This window comes from Tachyglossus aculeatus, chromosome 2, assembly GCF_015852505.1.
Source record: "Tachyglossus aculeatus isolate mTacAcu1 chromosome 2, mTacAcu1.pri, whole genome shotgun sequence".
NCBI classification, from domain to species: domain Eukaryota; kingdom Metazoa; phylum Chordata; class Mammalia; order Monotremata; family Tachyglossidae; genus Tachyglossus; species Tachyglossus aculeatus.
The window spans coordinates 19,852,350-19,866,894 of record NC_052067.1 but is presented as its reverse complement, the minus strand read 5'-3'; the positions used below and the strand labels follow the sequence as shown (position 1 = coordinate 19,866,894).

Genomic DNA, 14,545 nt, shown 5'->3' with positions numbered 1-14,545 from the left:
AATCCATGGCCTTTAGATTGTTTAACTTTATATATAAATTTATGTGTGTAGCTAAGGAACCGGAGTTTTCCTCATTCTGATCAAGGCTTGTTCTCCATCGTTGAGGTCCACAGGCTGTCTTCCCCCCACCTTTTCATTCATTCATTCAATCGTTTTTATTGAATGCTTACTATGTGCAGAGCACTATACTAAGCGCTTGGGAAATACAAATCGGCAACATATAGAGATGGTTCCTACCCAACAATGGGCTCACAGTCTAGAAGGGGGAGACAGACAACGAAACAAAACATGTAGACAGGTGTCAAAATCGTCAGAATAAATAGAATTATAGCTATATATACATCATTAACAAAATAAATAGAATAGTAAATATGTACAAGTAAAATAGAGAGTAATAAGTCTGTACAAATATATGCAAGTGCTGTGGGGAGGGGAAGGAAGGCAGAGTGTGGGTGATGGGGAGGAGGACAGGAAAAAGGGGGTTCAGTCTGGGAAGGCCTCCTGGAGGAGTTGAGCTCTCAGTAGGGCTTTGAAGGGAGGAAGAGAGCTCGTTTTGCAGATGTGGGGAGGGAGGGCATTCCAGGCCAGGGGAATGACATAGGCCGGGGGTTGACGGTGAGACAGGTGAGAACGAGGCCCAGTGAGGAGGTTAACGGCAGAGGAGCGGAGGGTGCGGGCTGGGTTTTAGGAGAGAAAGGAGGTGAGGTAGAAGGGGGCGAGGTGATGGAGAGCCTTGAAGCCGAGAGTGAGGAGTTTTTGGTATGAAGATCTGTTCCACAGGAAGTAGGCGGGTAGACCTACCTTGTCCCATAACTTTTAGAAGCCTGGGAAAGCTGTGAATATTAGACCAAGGAATGTTCATGGGGAGGTTTGGAGCCTAGAAACTTCTTTTCCACAGAACGTATTTCAGTTTTCCTCGTTGAAATTCCTTTTGCTGTATTGACTATTTTTTTTTTCTTTCTGTGTATCTGTTGTCACTCCTCTCCCTGCCCTTTTAGGGTGTGAGCCCCCCTACTGGCCAAAGACAGATTCTGCAGTAATATCACTCTGCATTCAGTTGCCTTCTGAGGTTGCCTTTCTGATTCATTCATTCATTCAGTCATATTTATTGAGCGCTTGCTGTCTGCAGAGCACTGTACTAAGCGCTTGGGAAGTACAAGTTAAGGATGATGATGATGTAAGCTCCAAGAAGTGTCTTATTTGCTCAGCTGAGAGACCAGCAGGCAGATAGTAGTATTAGTAGTAGTTGGTGCAATGCATTGAAATAAATGCTTAGAAAAGCACAACAGAAGAATGAAGCTTATTTCTACCCATGAGAAGTTTGCACTCCAACAGGGGAGACTGACAGAAAGAAGCACTATGGCCTAATAGAAAGAGCCGAGGACCTGGGTTCTAATCCAGGATCTGCCAATTGACTGCTGAGTGACTTTGACATTGGGCAAGTCACTTAGCTTCTCTGTGCTATGTTTCAGTTTCCTCCTTTGTAAAGTGGAGATTAAATCCCTGTTCTCCTTCAGTCTATGAATCCCATGTGTCCATTCTGATGATGTTGTTTGTACTCCAGCTTCTAATTCATAGGACACACTTACCAAATACTATTATTGGCAAGTAGAATAATCAGAATAAGTAATTGACTATGGCTATAAACACAAGTGGAATTTGGATGGTCTTTTATCCCAGAGGTAGAAGATTCCCTCTCGCCCTTTCCCCGGCCTCACTCATAAGCATCAGTCAGTGAATCATTAGTGCTCACTGAGCACTTACTCCGTGCAGTTAAGCATTTATCCTGTAGATTCACACATTAAATATTTAAAAAACATTTCCCAGGGGAAATAGCTATTTTAGATTTTTCTATTTTGGGGGTATTAGAATCTGTCCAAGGCAAAGCAGACCTTTGGTACCAAACAGATTGCTGTAGGGAATGAACCTATATTGTTCTTCCAAGCCTGCCTCAGGAACTTTGACATTAGCACACCTGTCTCATTGACTGGCAGTTCCACCTTCCTTTCTCCCATCCTTGTCTTCAGAGAAGGAATGTTACTGTCACTTTTTGGTAATCCATCACCCTCTAGGTTAGAGGGGTCCAGAAAGTGCATGTGACCAAGCCCCTTGACCCTCCCTGGAATAGCAGATGTGCAAACAGAACTCAAAGAGCTCTGTTCTGATATTGTTAAATGCTGCGTTAGTTAAACTGGTCAGTTAGTTAATCTGGTCAATTTGTCATTACCACTTTTCGTAACCTTAATTCTGGGGTGAAGGAAGATGAAACTACTCTTAGGTCAGGCGCTTGATATCTTTCAAGTAGACTCATCTGGCAATGTATTTCACTGCTCAAGGGGGCGGAAATGGAATCTAGGCATTTCCAGTGGAAGCACTCAGAGAAGGTGGTTAGGAAAAATCGGTTGCAGGAACAGAAGCAGCATGGCCTAGTGAATAGACCATGGGCTTAGTAATCAGAAGGACCTTGGTTCCAGTCCTGGCTCTACCACTTGTCTGCTTGGGTGAGTCACTTAGCTTCTCTGTGCCTTAGTGATTTCATCTGTAAAATGGGGATTAATCAGTCAATCAGTCAATCAATCGTATTTATTTACTGTGTGCAGAGCACTGTACTAAGCACTTGGGAAGTACAAGTTGGCAACATATAGAGACGGTCCCTACCCAACAGTGGGCTCACAGTCTAGAAGGGGGAGACAGAAAACAAAACAAAACATATTAACAAAATAAAATAAATAGAATAAATATGTACAAATAAAATAGAGTAATAAATACGTACAAACATACATATATACAGGTGCTGTGGGGAAGGGAAGGAGGTAAGGTGGGGAGATGAGGGGGAGGAGGGGGAGAGGAAGGAGGGGGCTCAGTCTGGGAAGGCCTCCTGGAGGAGGTGAGCTCTCAATAGGGCATTGAAGGGAGGAAGAGAGCTAGCTTGGCGGATGTGGGGAGGGAGGGCATTCCAGGCCATTGGGATGATGTGGGCCTGGGGTCGACGGCGGGACAGGCGAGAACGAGGCACGGTGAGGATATTAGCAGCAGAGGAGCGGAGGGTGCGGGCTGGGCTGTAGAAGGGGAGAAGGGAGGTGAGGTAGGAGGGGGCGAGGTGATGGAGAGCCTTGAAGCCGAGGGTGAGGAGTTTCTGCTTAAGACTGTGAGCCCCATGTGGGATAGATATGGTGTTCAGCCTGATTAGTTTGTATCTACACCAGTGCTTAGAACAGTGCACTTGACAGATACCATTTTTAAAAAAGCACTCCAAAAAAAAACAGGAGAAGTAAAAGAAATAGGCAAATATTGCATTTAAAAAAATATGTTTTGGTGGTGGATTACATCGTTGTGGGCAGGGAATGTATCTGTTCACTGTTATGTTGTACTCTCCCAAGAGCTTAGAACAGTGTTCTGCACATAGTAAGTGCTCAATAAATATGATTGACTGACTGGAGCAATGGAGCCTCAGAGTTAAAACGGCTATGTCATTGGTTGGCCACCAGGGGGCAGAGAAGAATTGAAAGAGCATCTAAAACAGAATTTTAGTTGTGTTCTTTTAAATACATCACTTAATTTCCTTGGATTTACTGCATAAGAATCCTCTCAACCTAAAAAAAATCTGTTGCTAGAAGAGACTTCTTACAAGATTCATTTTTTTTTTTACTATGTGTTCATTAGATACTGGCATTAGATACTGGCATACCACCTGGGTTAGAAAGTTCTTTTTGCTTTTAATGCAGTGTAACTAAGAAAAGTTGGCACCTCTGTCTATGTACTTTTTAGTCAAACTGTTTTAATTCGTAGTACCTAAATGCAGTTTAAGATGTAAATGTAAATAGTAAGTAGAACTTCTCCCACTTTGTAACGTTTTGAGGGAATGAAACTTGTTGATCTTGTGGTTTGCTCCAGGAAAGATTTTGATTGAATGTTTAGAAAATGACTGCTACTCCATTTTTTAGGTATCAAAAGCATGGTCTTGTCTTCAGATATGAATAGTCTGTACCTTCCCCTAGCAATGTTGTTTTTAAGGTACACCGTAGACATTCCATTTTTTTAGTTTCCTTCTCTTGCTGTGTATCACACTTGGAGTAATTAAACTGAAATGGTAAGATTTACTTTAACATTTTGCCATTGATTCGGATAAAGGAGGTATTACTTCAGGTGTTGTTTAGCTGTCAGTGGTAGGTGTGTGTGGATGGCTGGGTCTTTGATTTATTCAAGACCTGCTGAGAATTATTCTTCTTCCTTCAAGAAAGTAAATTTGAGGAGAGAGGTCAACAGAGGAAAGGAGGTGTGCATGCATAACTCTTTCTTTAAGCATTTCAAAAGTGTGGTGTGCCATTTGCATATTCCATAGTGCCTATGTTTAGCCTAGAGAATTGGGAATTTCCTTTGAACACTTGGCATTCAGGGTCTAAGAGGATCTGGATATTTCCATGCTGCCAACCCCTAATCTGGGCTACCAGGGGATGAAGTATCTGGACAAGGAACATCTGTGGGGATAGGGCCTAGAAATACCAAACCACAAATTTTAAATTGATTTCAAAGTTTGATGCTTATCGGTTCAACCAATTCCCTGGGAGAATGAGATAGACTTGAGAGCTGCTGTTCCTCTCCTCCTTTTTTCCTGGTGTTTCCCATGTTTTCTTACACTCTCTTTGTGCCCTTTCTCCTCCCTGATAACTTCATTACTGAGGGGAAATTTTTACTGGCATGTACCAGTGTAGCTGACAAAGCCAGTGTGTGATCAGCAGTCCCTTGCCCATCTCAAAACATAAAGATTGCTCTTCGCTACTCTGCCGCCTTTGTTACTCACAGAACTTGGCACTGGTTTTTGTTTCTTCCCTCTTGGGATCCCTTTGTGACTACTGGAAGGTTAGGAGATGGCCTGTATCAGGCTCTGTATCTGGGAGGAAGACTACCCTTTGAGAAGTGACTGAATCACATTCTTGGATTTTAGTACTGAGATTTGCACGTGCTCAGAGAAGTCGTCATTATGGGGTTATGTGTGTAGGAGAGGGCCTCGGTAAAGGAGAGAGTAGGATACTTGGATCTAGGTCACTTTACGGTCTTAGGATTTCTCCTGCTTGGTCTCAGAATTAGTGAAATTCTCTGCTTTTGTTTTTCTTTCCCTCCCTTCCCTTGCTCCTCACTGCAGATTCAACCAGAGGATGCCCCAGTCGTCCTGTGGCTCCAGGGTGGTCCAGGAGGCTCATCCATGTTTGGACTCTTCGTTGAGCATGGACCTTACATTGTCGACAAGAACCTCACATGTAGGCGTCGTTTAGGTTGTTTCTGGCCGTAGAAAATTCCTTGCTCCAAGGCTGTAGCTGTTCCAGAAAGAATTTGCAGGGAGCTAGCTCAACACCAACAAAAATAGCTTGGCAACTTAAGGTCAGAAAATCTGATCCCTCCCCCAATGCCATACATGGAGAGTTGATAAATTTTGAACACAAGTGGCTTTTGTTTCTTGAAATTTGGGTGAAAGGCAGCAAACTACCAGCTTTGATCTTCATATAGAAGGGGTGAAGAAGCAATTGCCTCCTCTGCAGCTAACGTATTGTGGGAAGTTAAAGTGACCCAAGGTTATCCTCACCCATTATGTGACCTTGGACCGGTTATCAAATATCTTGGGTACTAGAAAATGAGAGAGGGAGCTGATTGATAGCTCTAGGTTTCCATGTGGTAGGGGTTTTCACAAAAAGATAAATAGGAGTAAATAGGATCTTTTTTAATCTATAGGGTTAATATTTGTCCTCACGAAGACATAATGGCTAGGAACATGTTCAAATGGTAGACTGTAAGGTCCCTGTGGGCAGGGATCATGTCTATCAGCTCGCTCTAGTGTATTATACATTCCCAAGGGCTTAGTACAGTGCACTGCACACAGTAAGTGCTCAATAAGTATCACTGATTGCTATAGGTTCAGGTTCTTTAAACCAAGAAATTGTGAACCACCCATTCTCTTCCCTTTGGTGAACCTGATGAATTGGGAAGGGGTGAAATGAAGACACATCGGGGCAGGGGAGTGACTGTTGCTTCTCGGATTGTCCAGACCTTCTTCCATACTTTTCTGCAACCCTTGTAGAGTTCCTGGGTCCCAGGAGGATCTGAAAGTAGGAAAGGAAGCTAGAGTGGACAGTAGGGCTCTGCAACTCAATCGTGAGTTTTGCGTGTTATTTGGGGCTAGGTTGTCCCTTGTGTGATACTCCCCTTTGCATGATGCAAAACAATAGCATAATTCTAGAGAGGAGAAAGGATAGACTTTTCCTTGGCTAAAGAGGGCACCAATACTTGTAGAGGGACAGTGGTGGTGTATGAGACAAGGTCATTACAGTTTTCCAAGTGGTATGTCTGATGGCCCAATTTATACACAGTTCAGGGGAAGGAGTCTTCTCACTTTTCTTCTACACTTCTGATGTTCGAGTAACCACGTAGAGGTCAGTTATGTAGCAAATTTCACATCCCTAGATAATGTCTGTCCTCGACACATTGTCAAGCTTATGTAAGTTATTTTATGGATGGCACAGTGTCAAGCTTCTTTTCCTGTTTTTTAATAGTGCGTGATCGAGATTTCTCTTGGACATCCAAATTTTCCATGATTTACATTGACAACCCGGTAAGTACCCAACAAGCTTAGATGGCTTTAACTTCCTTGTAACAGTAAAATGTTAAGTCCTAGAACCTTTATGTTCTGAAGTCTAGCTGGACAGTTAGAGCTTTTCATGCCACTGCTCTCTTGTTTGGAGGTTGAGTATTCTGGCATTGCTCAAGCAGTACATGTGCATGGGACAGTATTTTGTTGCATTTGGCATCATCTTTGGCCAGCTCCCTGGATACAGTGCCAAATGGGCGTCAGTGCTGAAGGAGACACTCAGTTCAATCAGGGACATATTTGATCCATTATTACCTAATATGGACTACTGTGGTTTTGCAAGTATCAGAAATTTACCAGCTCCACAGAACTCTCTTTTCCAACTTTCCTCTAAGACCTCCAACAAATGAGAAGCAGTGTTGCCTGGTAGAAAGAGCATGGGCCTGGAAGTCAGAGGATCTGGGTTCTAATCCCAGCTCTGCCTCTTGCCTGCTGTGTGACCTCGAGCAAGTCACTCAGTTTTTCCGGGTCTGTCAGATCATTTGTAAAATGGAGGTTCAATACCTGTTCTCTTTCCTACTTAGACTGCAAGCCCTATTTGGGACAGAATCTGTGTCTGTCCTCATTACTGTGTATCTACCCAGCTCTTAATAGAGTACTCATAACATAGCACGTAACAGATACTGAAACTTTTCTTACTGTTGTTCAGTGGGATTGGGGTTTTACATCCTAGATTCCACAATGGAGTCTGGGATTGAGGATTTCAGGATAGAACCAGAATCATTGGTGTGATGTGACTGGAATCGAATCCTAAGGCACTGGCAGTGTGGGCTAAGTCAGGGCAAGGATGGGGCCTGGGCCTCACTTGCATGTATGCAACAGGATCTCAGCCACTGCCGTGCATCCCCTCCTCCAAGCCTGCCCTGTATTGGTGGAGCAAGAGGTAATGGAGAGACTTAAGAGAAGAGGAAGGACATGGGAGAATGAAGGCATGTGGACTTGCTGTTATTCTACTCTGGCTTAGCCTGACTTGGCCTTCGGACTTGGGATCCTCAGTCTGATCCAAGCCCATTCATTTTTAAAAAAAATTCTATGGTATTTGTGAAGTGCTATGTGCCAGGCATTGTACTAAGCACTGGAGTAGATACAAGCTAATCTGGCTGGACACGGTCCATGTCCCACATGGGGCTCACAGTCTTAATCTCCATTTTACAGATGAGGTACCTGAGGTACAGAGAAGTGAAGTGGCATGCTCAAGGTCACACAACAGACAAGTAGGGGAGCCAGGACTAGAACCCAAGTCCTTCTGACTCCCAGGCCCATGCTCTATCTGCTAGGCCATGCTGCTTCTCAATCCTCCACGTAAATTGTTTCAGGTTATGACAAATGTGCTTACGTTTTTAAAGGTGCATCCTGTTTCTGACATACAGCACATCAGTTTCAACTGTACAACACTGGTTTCTGTTAAGAAACTAACTCTGGGGTTGGATCTCGATGATAATAGTAATAATAATTGTGATGTGCTAAGTGGTAGATACATGATAATCTGGTCAGACATGGTCCCTGTCCCACAAGCAGTTCCTGGTCTAAGTAGGGAGGGGATCAGGCATTTAATATCCACACATCAGGCAAGTGGAAGAGTTGGAAGTAGAACCCAGGCCCCCTGACTCCCAGGCCTGTGGTCTTTTCACCAGGCTGTGAGCCATGGTGAAACATTTTTTTGCAGGTGGCTTTATGGTATTTCAAGCGCTTAGTACAGTGCTTTGCACACAGTAAGCACTCAATAAATGTGATTGAATGAATTCAATCGCATTTATTGAGCGTAAGCAAAGCACTGTATTAAACACTTGGGAGAGTACAGTATAACAACTAACAGACACATTCCTTGCCCACAACAAGCTCACAGTCTTCCTATTTCTCAGTTTCTTATTTCCAGTTGTAATTACTTCAGTTAGCATTAGGCAGGATTATAATTATGCATGAATGATTTAAAAAATCCCAGCTAAAGATTAGGTGGTTGAGACCTTTTTAAGAGCAAAAGAGGGAAGACTATCTTTTATCTTTCTCAGCCCCGTGAAATGGGTGAGGACTAGGAATTGAGGTCTTATGGCATACTATTAAGTCACTAAGCTGAAGGTCAAAAATATTTTTACATATCGGTATTCAGAGTCCTAGGAATGAGTGGATTTTTTTTCCTTTCAGGTTGAACACAATTCTAAGGTCATTTAAGACTTTTTTCATAGTTGATACGTATTCTTTTTTTTTTTTTTTAATCAGGTTGGCACCGGCTTCAGTTTTACTACTGATGACAAGGGATATGCAGTCAATCAAGATGACGTAGCAAGAGACTTATACAGGTAACCTGCCCAACCTTAATTGGTTTGTTATTTTTATGAACTTTTTTATTTTTCCAAAGATCTCCTGAGGAAATGACAGGTTTTCTATGGGCATCGGTTAGGTTTTATTGATTCTCTTTTACTCTTTATAATAATAATTATGGTATTTTGTTAAGCGCTCTAGTATGTTTTATTCCATTAAATTTTTTCTTCATTCTATTACCACTGGTCACTGGAAGAATGTAATCCTAGTAAGAATACACCCTAGGGAAAGAAAGAACATGAGGAGATGAGACCTTAAATGTAAAAGGCATTGCTAAAACAGACCCATTAAAATTAATGAAGGAGCTTTAGGAGAAGAAACAGAAAATGTTTGCAAAGAATGATTATACAACCTGCTAGCCAGGTGCTTTGGAAGGCTTCTGCCTTTTATTTACCTCTGCTTTTGCTGACTCCGTCTTTCCAGTTTTGTTCTTACACTGTTTTCCCTGGCCATTAGAGAACTATTCTTTTCCTTTCTCTTCTTAGTCCCGAAACTGATGATTCTTCTCACTGAAACTTGTCCAATTTTTTTTTTAATCCACTCTCTTCTTTACTGTGAATCATCCAGAAACAGGTAGGGAAAATTGAAGAATTAAGACTACCTCTCAACAAAATCAGTGCGCTTCATCCAGTTTGTTCCTTTTCTTCTTATCTTTAGCCTAATTGTTTTTAATATGAATGTGACCTTATACTTTCAGATAGATTTCCTCAGTCCATAAATTTCTCACAGGGAGTAAGGCATTTCCTTTTTCAGGTCAGTAGGCCATTTGGTAGGTTATTACTGCAGTGCACTAAAGGATGGCCCTAAAAAGAGCTAAATTCTCTCCCAAAATATTATCCTCTCTCTATATAACCTTCAGGGCCAATTTGCCAAATGAAAAAAAGAGATAACTCTTTTGCAGTGATGATGCAAGAGGTTCCAATAGGAATATTATTCAAGTTCCAACAGAGGTATTGAGAAATACCTGAACCATTACACTCGCTCTCTTCTGCGGTGGATTTACATGGAGTTCTGTTTGAAGGAAAAAAATAATTTCTTAGAAGGCAAAGTGCTGCTTCCCAAAGTCATTAGTTTTCTTTTCTCCTCTACCCCCAGCATCCTTCCCAAAAGCTGTTACAAATTCCATCTGACCCTCTGTTTGGATCTTTACTGCTGACATGTGGTACATCTCTTCTTGCATGACATGTAAAGAGAACTTTTTTCAAAGCATCCATTGTTTATAGCTGGTTTTAGTTCCTCTTGCTTCAGGCTCCTAGAACTGGAAAATAGCTAATCAAGGGTAGTGGAGCAAACTGATTTCAGCTGTCTACTTTATGACTTACACATTTTTTGGGGGTGGGGGGGAGTGGACAAACCTCCTATCCACAATCTAGATGGGGTTTTTGAGGCAGGAAGGTAATGCCCAAACCCAGAGAAGAACAGCAGTAGTCGAGGTGTTCTGCGTGGTGCAGGTAAGCAGAGATGTGGTGTGGATCAGATTCCAACTTTTTTGATCATCACAGCATTTTTTGAGCACCTACTTTGTACAAAGCACCACACTAGGTGCTTGGAAACCGAAAATAGAAATAAGACATGGTCCCTGCCTTCAAGGAGATTACAGTCTTACTGGGCAAGACAGGGACACAACTTTTTTTAATGGTATTTGTGAAGCACTTACTCTGTGTAAAGCACTATACTAAGTGCTGGAATAGATAATAATAGTAATTATGGTATTTAAGTGCTCACTATATGCCAGGCACTTTACTAAATGCTGGGGTGAATACAAACAAATCGGGTTGGACACAGTCCCTGTCCAGTATAGGGTTTACAGTCTCAATCCCCATTTTACAGGTGAGGTAACTGAGGCACAGAGAAGTAAAGTGATTTGCCCAAGGTCACACAGCAGATAAGTGGCAGAGCAGGGAGTAGAAGTCGTGACCTTCTGACTCCCAGGCCTGTGCTCTATGCACTACACCATGTTGCTTCTCTAGATACAAGTTCATCAGGTTAGACACAGTCCATGTCCCACGTGAGACTCAAGTCTTAATCCCCAAACTGGGGCCCAGAGGAATCAAATGACTTGCCCAAGATCACACAGCAGACAATTGGCAGAGCGGGATTAGAATCCAGGTCCTATGACTCCCAGGACCATGCTCTAACCACTAGGTTATGCTGCTTCTCTACCTCTGTGATAGGTAAGAGTAAGATCAGAGTTTCCAAAGATAAAAAAAATTAAAATGAAAAGATAAACAGGTATAGACAAGTATTATTAGTATTATTATTGTTAGTAGTAGTAGTAATAAGGTGGCCTATGGGACAGCATGACCAAATGGGATTGGGATTAATCAGGAAATGCCTCTTGGTTGAGGCTCTTTTTGGAGAGCTTTGTAGACAAACTGTCCTGTTGTTGAAGACTTCACTGATGATTCACCAGCTGTGATTTAACACTCTTGTGGTATCTTTTTTTTTTTATTATTATTACTCAAAGCCAGAGCGGTGGCTTGTTGCCAGAACATACCTACAAGAACAAGAATTAGCAATCTGAGCAGTGGCATTCCGGCCTCAGATCTGCTCCTGAGTCATTGTTTGGCCACTTGTTGTCTAGCACATTCTCTTAACTGTGCCTCAGTTTCTTCACTCATGAATAGATCTAATAATATTAAAGTTCCCAGAATTATTGTCGATGGTTAATGATACTTATAAAGTGATTTATGGATACAATTTTGGCTTACTAATATGTCTTAAAGGCAGAATACTTTTCATCTGTTTAAAGGGAATTGTATACTGACTTTCCATTCAAGTCTAGCCTAGAGAGACTTAACCAATGTTGTGCAGTTTAGTGGCAGAGTATGGGATGAAATCAAATCCCTTAGACTACACTGTGCCTCTAATAAAATTAAACCAAATTGGCTGGATTCATTTTTTTTCACTGACCCTGTTTGCCTTGCCTCCCACTTCAGACAGCGTATCTCCACGGTACTATGCTTAGGCATAACTATATCCACTTACGCTAGGTCAGGTCCAGTTTGGGATTTAAAAGATTTGAAGAAAAGACATGCTCTTAATCACTTGGAAACAGACAAGTTTTCATATGAGTGCAACTAAAACCACAGTTTATCTGATGAAATCTGCCAAATTGGGCCCCCTGAAAGGGAACCAAAGCTAGTTCACAGAATCAGGCGTTGAGGTACCCAAGGCAGGGATGAAACCAATTTTGTTTGGTGACCCAGGTGGTTATTTGATTCAGCTAGCCAGAGTGTGGATAACTGGGTTTCTCCTGCAGGGGCCTGTTTCCACCACCCTTTTAAGTTATTTGATCCCGATTGTCTTTCACCTGCCTTATTAAGAAGCAGTTGCTATTCACCCATTTCTTTTCCACTTGGGGCATACTGAGCTTGCAGCCCTGTAACATTGGGATGGTTTGGCCAAGAAGCACCCTTCAATAAAACCTATAGGCAGTTTGAGAATTCCCAAAGTAAAGGTCCATAAACCAAAGCAAGGGACACTCCTGGATTTTATATATTCCATTATCATGTCACCCCGTGAAAAAATGGAACAAAGCAATTGCTTTTAGTTTGCAGGAAAGTCAAGTCCTATTTCTTTCCCTACCATGACAACTGACGTATTGCAACACTAACAATACAGCAGGGTAATGCAGTTTGCGAGATATAACTGCTCTTAAAAATCCCAGTATAACAATAAACAGGGGCTATTCTGAAAGAAGGTCCTTTGATTATATGAGAGTAATGAATGAAAATACATTTAACTTGGGTCTCAGAGATCATTCCAATTGTCCAGTTTCACCTTTTTGTTACCTCTGAACTTTCTCCTCAGGCTCTTGGAAAGGCAATCTGACTTTCATCCTAGTTGGCTAGGACTTCAGTCCTTTTATCTCGGCATGTGGTTGGGTGTGAAGTCCAGCTTTTCCATTTTGTGAACTTGGAAATTTCAGAATTATTTGGGGATTTTTCTTTACAAATACAGAATAATTGCCCCTTGGATGCTCTAACTAGTTTTACTTCTGGTAGTAGTAGTAGTAGTAGTAATGGTATTTACTGAGTGCTTCCTGAGTGCAACAGCTGTAGTGAGAACTTGGGAATTAAAACAGAAACACATGATGTGTTCCTTGCCCATGAATAGCTTACACTCTTCTGCATCACAGCAAATTTATTGGAATTGATTTGTTTCAAACCCCTCTAAGTGGTATTTATTGAGTACTTATTGTGTGCAGAGCATTGTACTAAGCACTTGGGAGCATACACCTTACAGTTGCTTTTGGTGTTTCATGTTAAATGTGGGGTTTGAAGCTGTGGGTTGACTTTCCCTTCAACTGCAGAGTGCTTCCTTGAGACAGTGCTTTATTTTATCTGCCTCGGCACTTGTTCTATACTAAAAGCTTAACAAGTACCACAGTTATTATTGGTAGTAGTAACAGAAATAGGACTAATAATAATTGTTCATGTGTAGTGAGAATGGATTATATTTTTCCAACTCTAAGGTTGATTGCCCAATATTGGGTTGATTGTAGAGGTTTCCTGGATGTGGACATGCGTGAGGGAGTGTTCCTCTTAGGGGTAAGTCCAGAAGAGTTACCCTTCTAGCTATTTCATGGAAGGTCAGGATGCAGGGCATTCTGGGATGGGTGCTTTAACTGCCCCACTGCCACTGGGCCATGGTGACAAGGATGCAGCTGCAATCCATTGCAATTACAGTCTAATAGATTGTAAGCTCCTTGAGGGGCAGGGATCATGTCTATTGACTGTATTATATTGTCCTGTCCCAAGCGCTTTGTACAGATTGATTGATACAAGGCCTCTGCCCTCTCGTCTCTATCCCAGTGTGATCAAATTAAACTTTGTGTTAATTGGGAAAATGAAACTTTACTTCACTAACCCTGCCATCTAACACTTCAAAACCTATTAGAAAATAGCTTAATGAGCTGTTGCTGCACGAAATAAATGTGACCCCCCCCTGTCTTTTTTCTTTGTTACAGTGCTCTCACTCAGTTTTTCCAGCTGTTTCCTGAGTATCAGAAGAATGAATTTTATGTCACAGGAGAGGTTAGTTCACGTAATTCCTTTGTTGTGAGCATCAAACATAAATCAAATGTAGTAAATTTTCATGGCCTTTACTTTGTTCAGTGAAAGAATATTTTGTGTCTAATTATGAAAAGGAAAAGGGAAAAACCTACAGTTTCACAATGGCAGACTAGTAAGTTCTTGAATTTAGAGGAGTAAAGACTGTTTTCTTTCTATTTAGAGAAGTAGTTTATTGGTATAAATTATAACTCTGTTTAGCACTTTTGAAAAAAAAAATTATATTCAGGGATTAATCATCCAGTTTGTGGACTACATGAGCTCTAAATGTCTCCTCTTTCAAGTGCTGATTAGCATCTGAAAGGAAATTCAAATCAATTCTGCTGCAGGCATAATTTTGATGTAACAAGCATGTCTTATAATGAGAACTTCATTTCAGGGTTAGACATTGAAGGTGCTGTTGTAAAATCATCTGATTGCCTTGGATATAATGAACACTTACTACTTTTTGGAATAGTATTGATTCAGTGTATTGAAGTTTCCCTTGTATTAGCAGTTCTAATAACAAGGA

General features: G+C 41.6%; 1 protein-coding gene across 2 annotated transcripts in view; it reads left to right on the top strand.

The window, feature by feature from the left end:
- Window positions 1-14,545, top strand: part of CPVL (carboxypeptidase vitellogenic like) — a 120,755-nt gene that overhangs the window by 30,635 nt on the left and 75,575 nt on the right. For both annotated transcript variants that reach the window (XM_038768805.1, XM_038768813.1), the window contains exons 4-7: window positions 5,144-5,258; window positions 6,546-6,604; window positions 8,858-8,937; window positions 13,932-13,998. In XM_038768805.1, coding sequence (XP_038624733.1) covers window positions 5,144-5,258; window positions 6,546-6,604; window positions 8,858-8,937; window positions 13,932-13,998 — 321 coding nt within the window. The remainder of the gene's footprint in view (window positions 1-5,143; window positions 5,259-6,545; window positions 6,605-8,857; window positions 8,938-13,931; window positions 13,999-14,545) is intronic.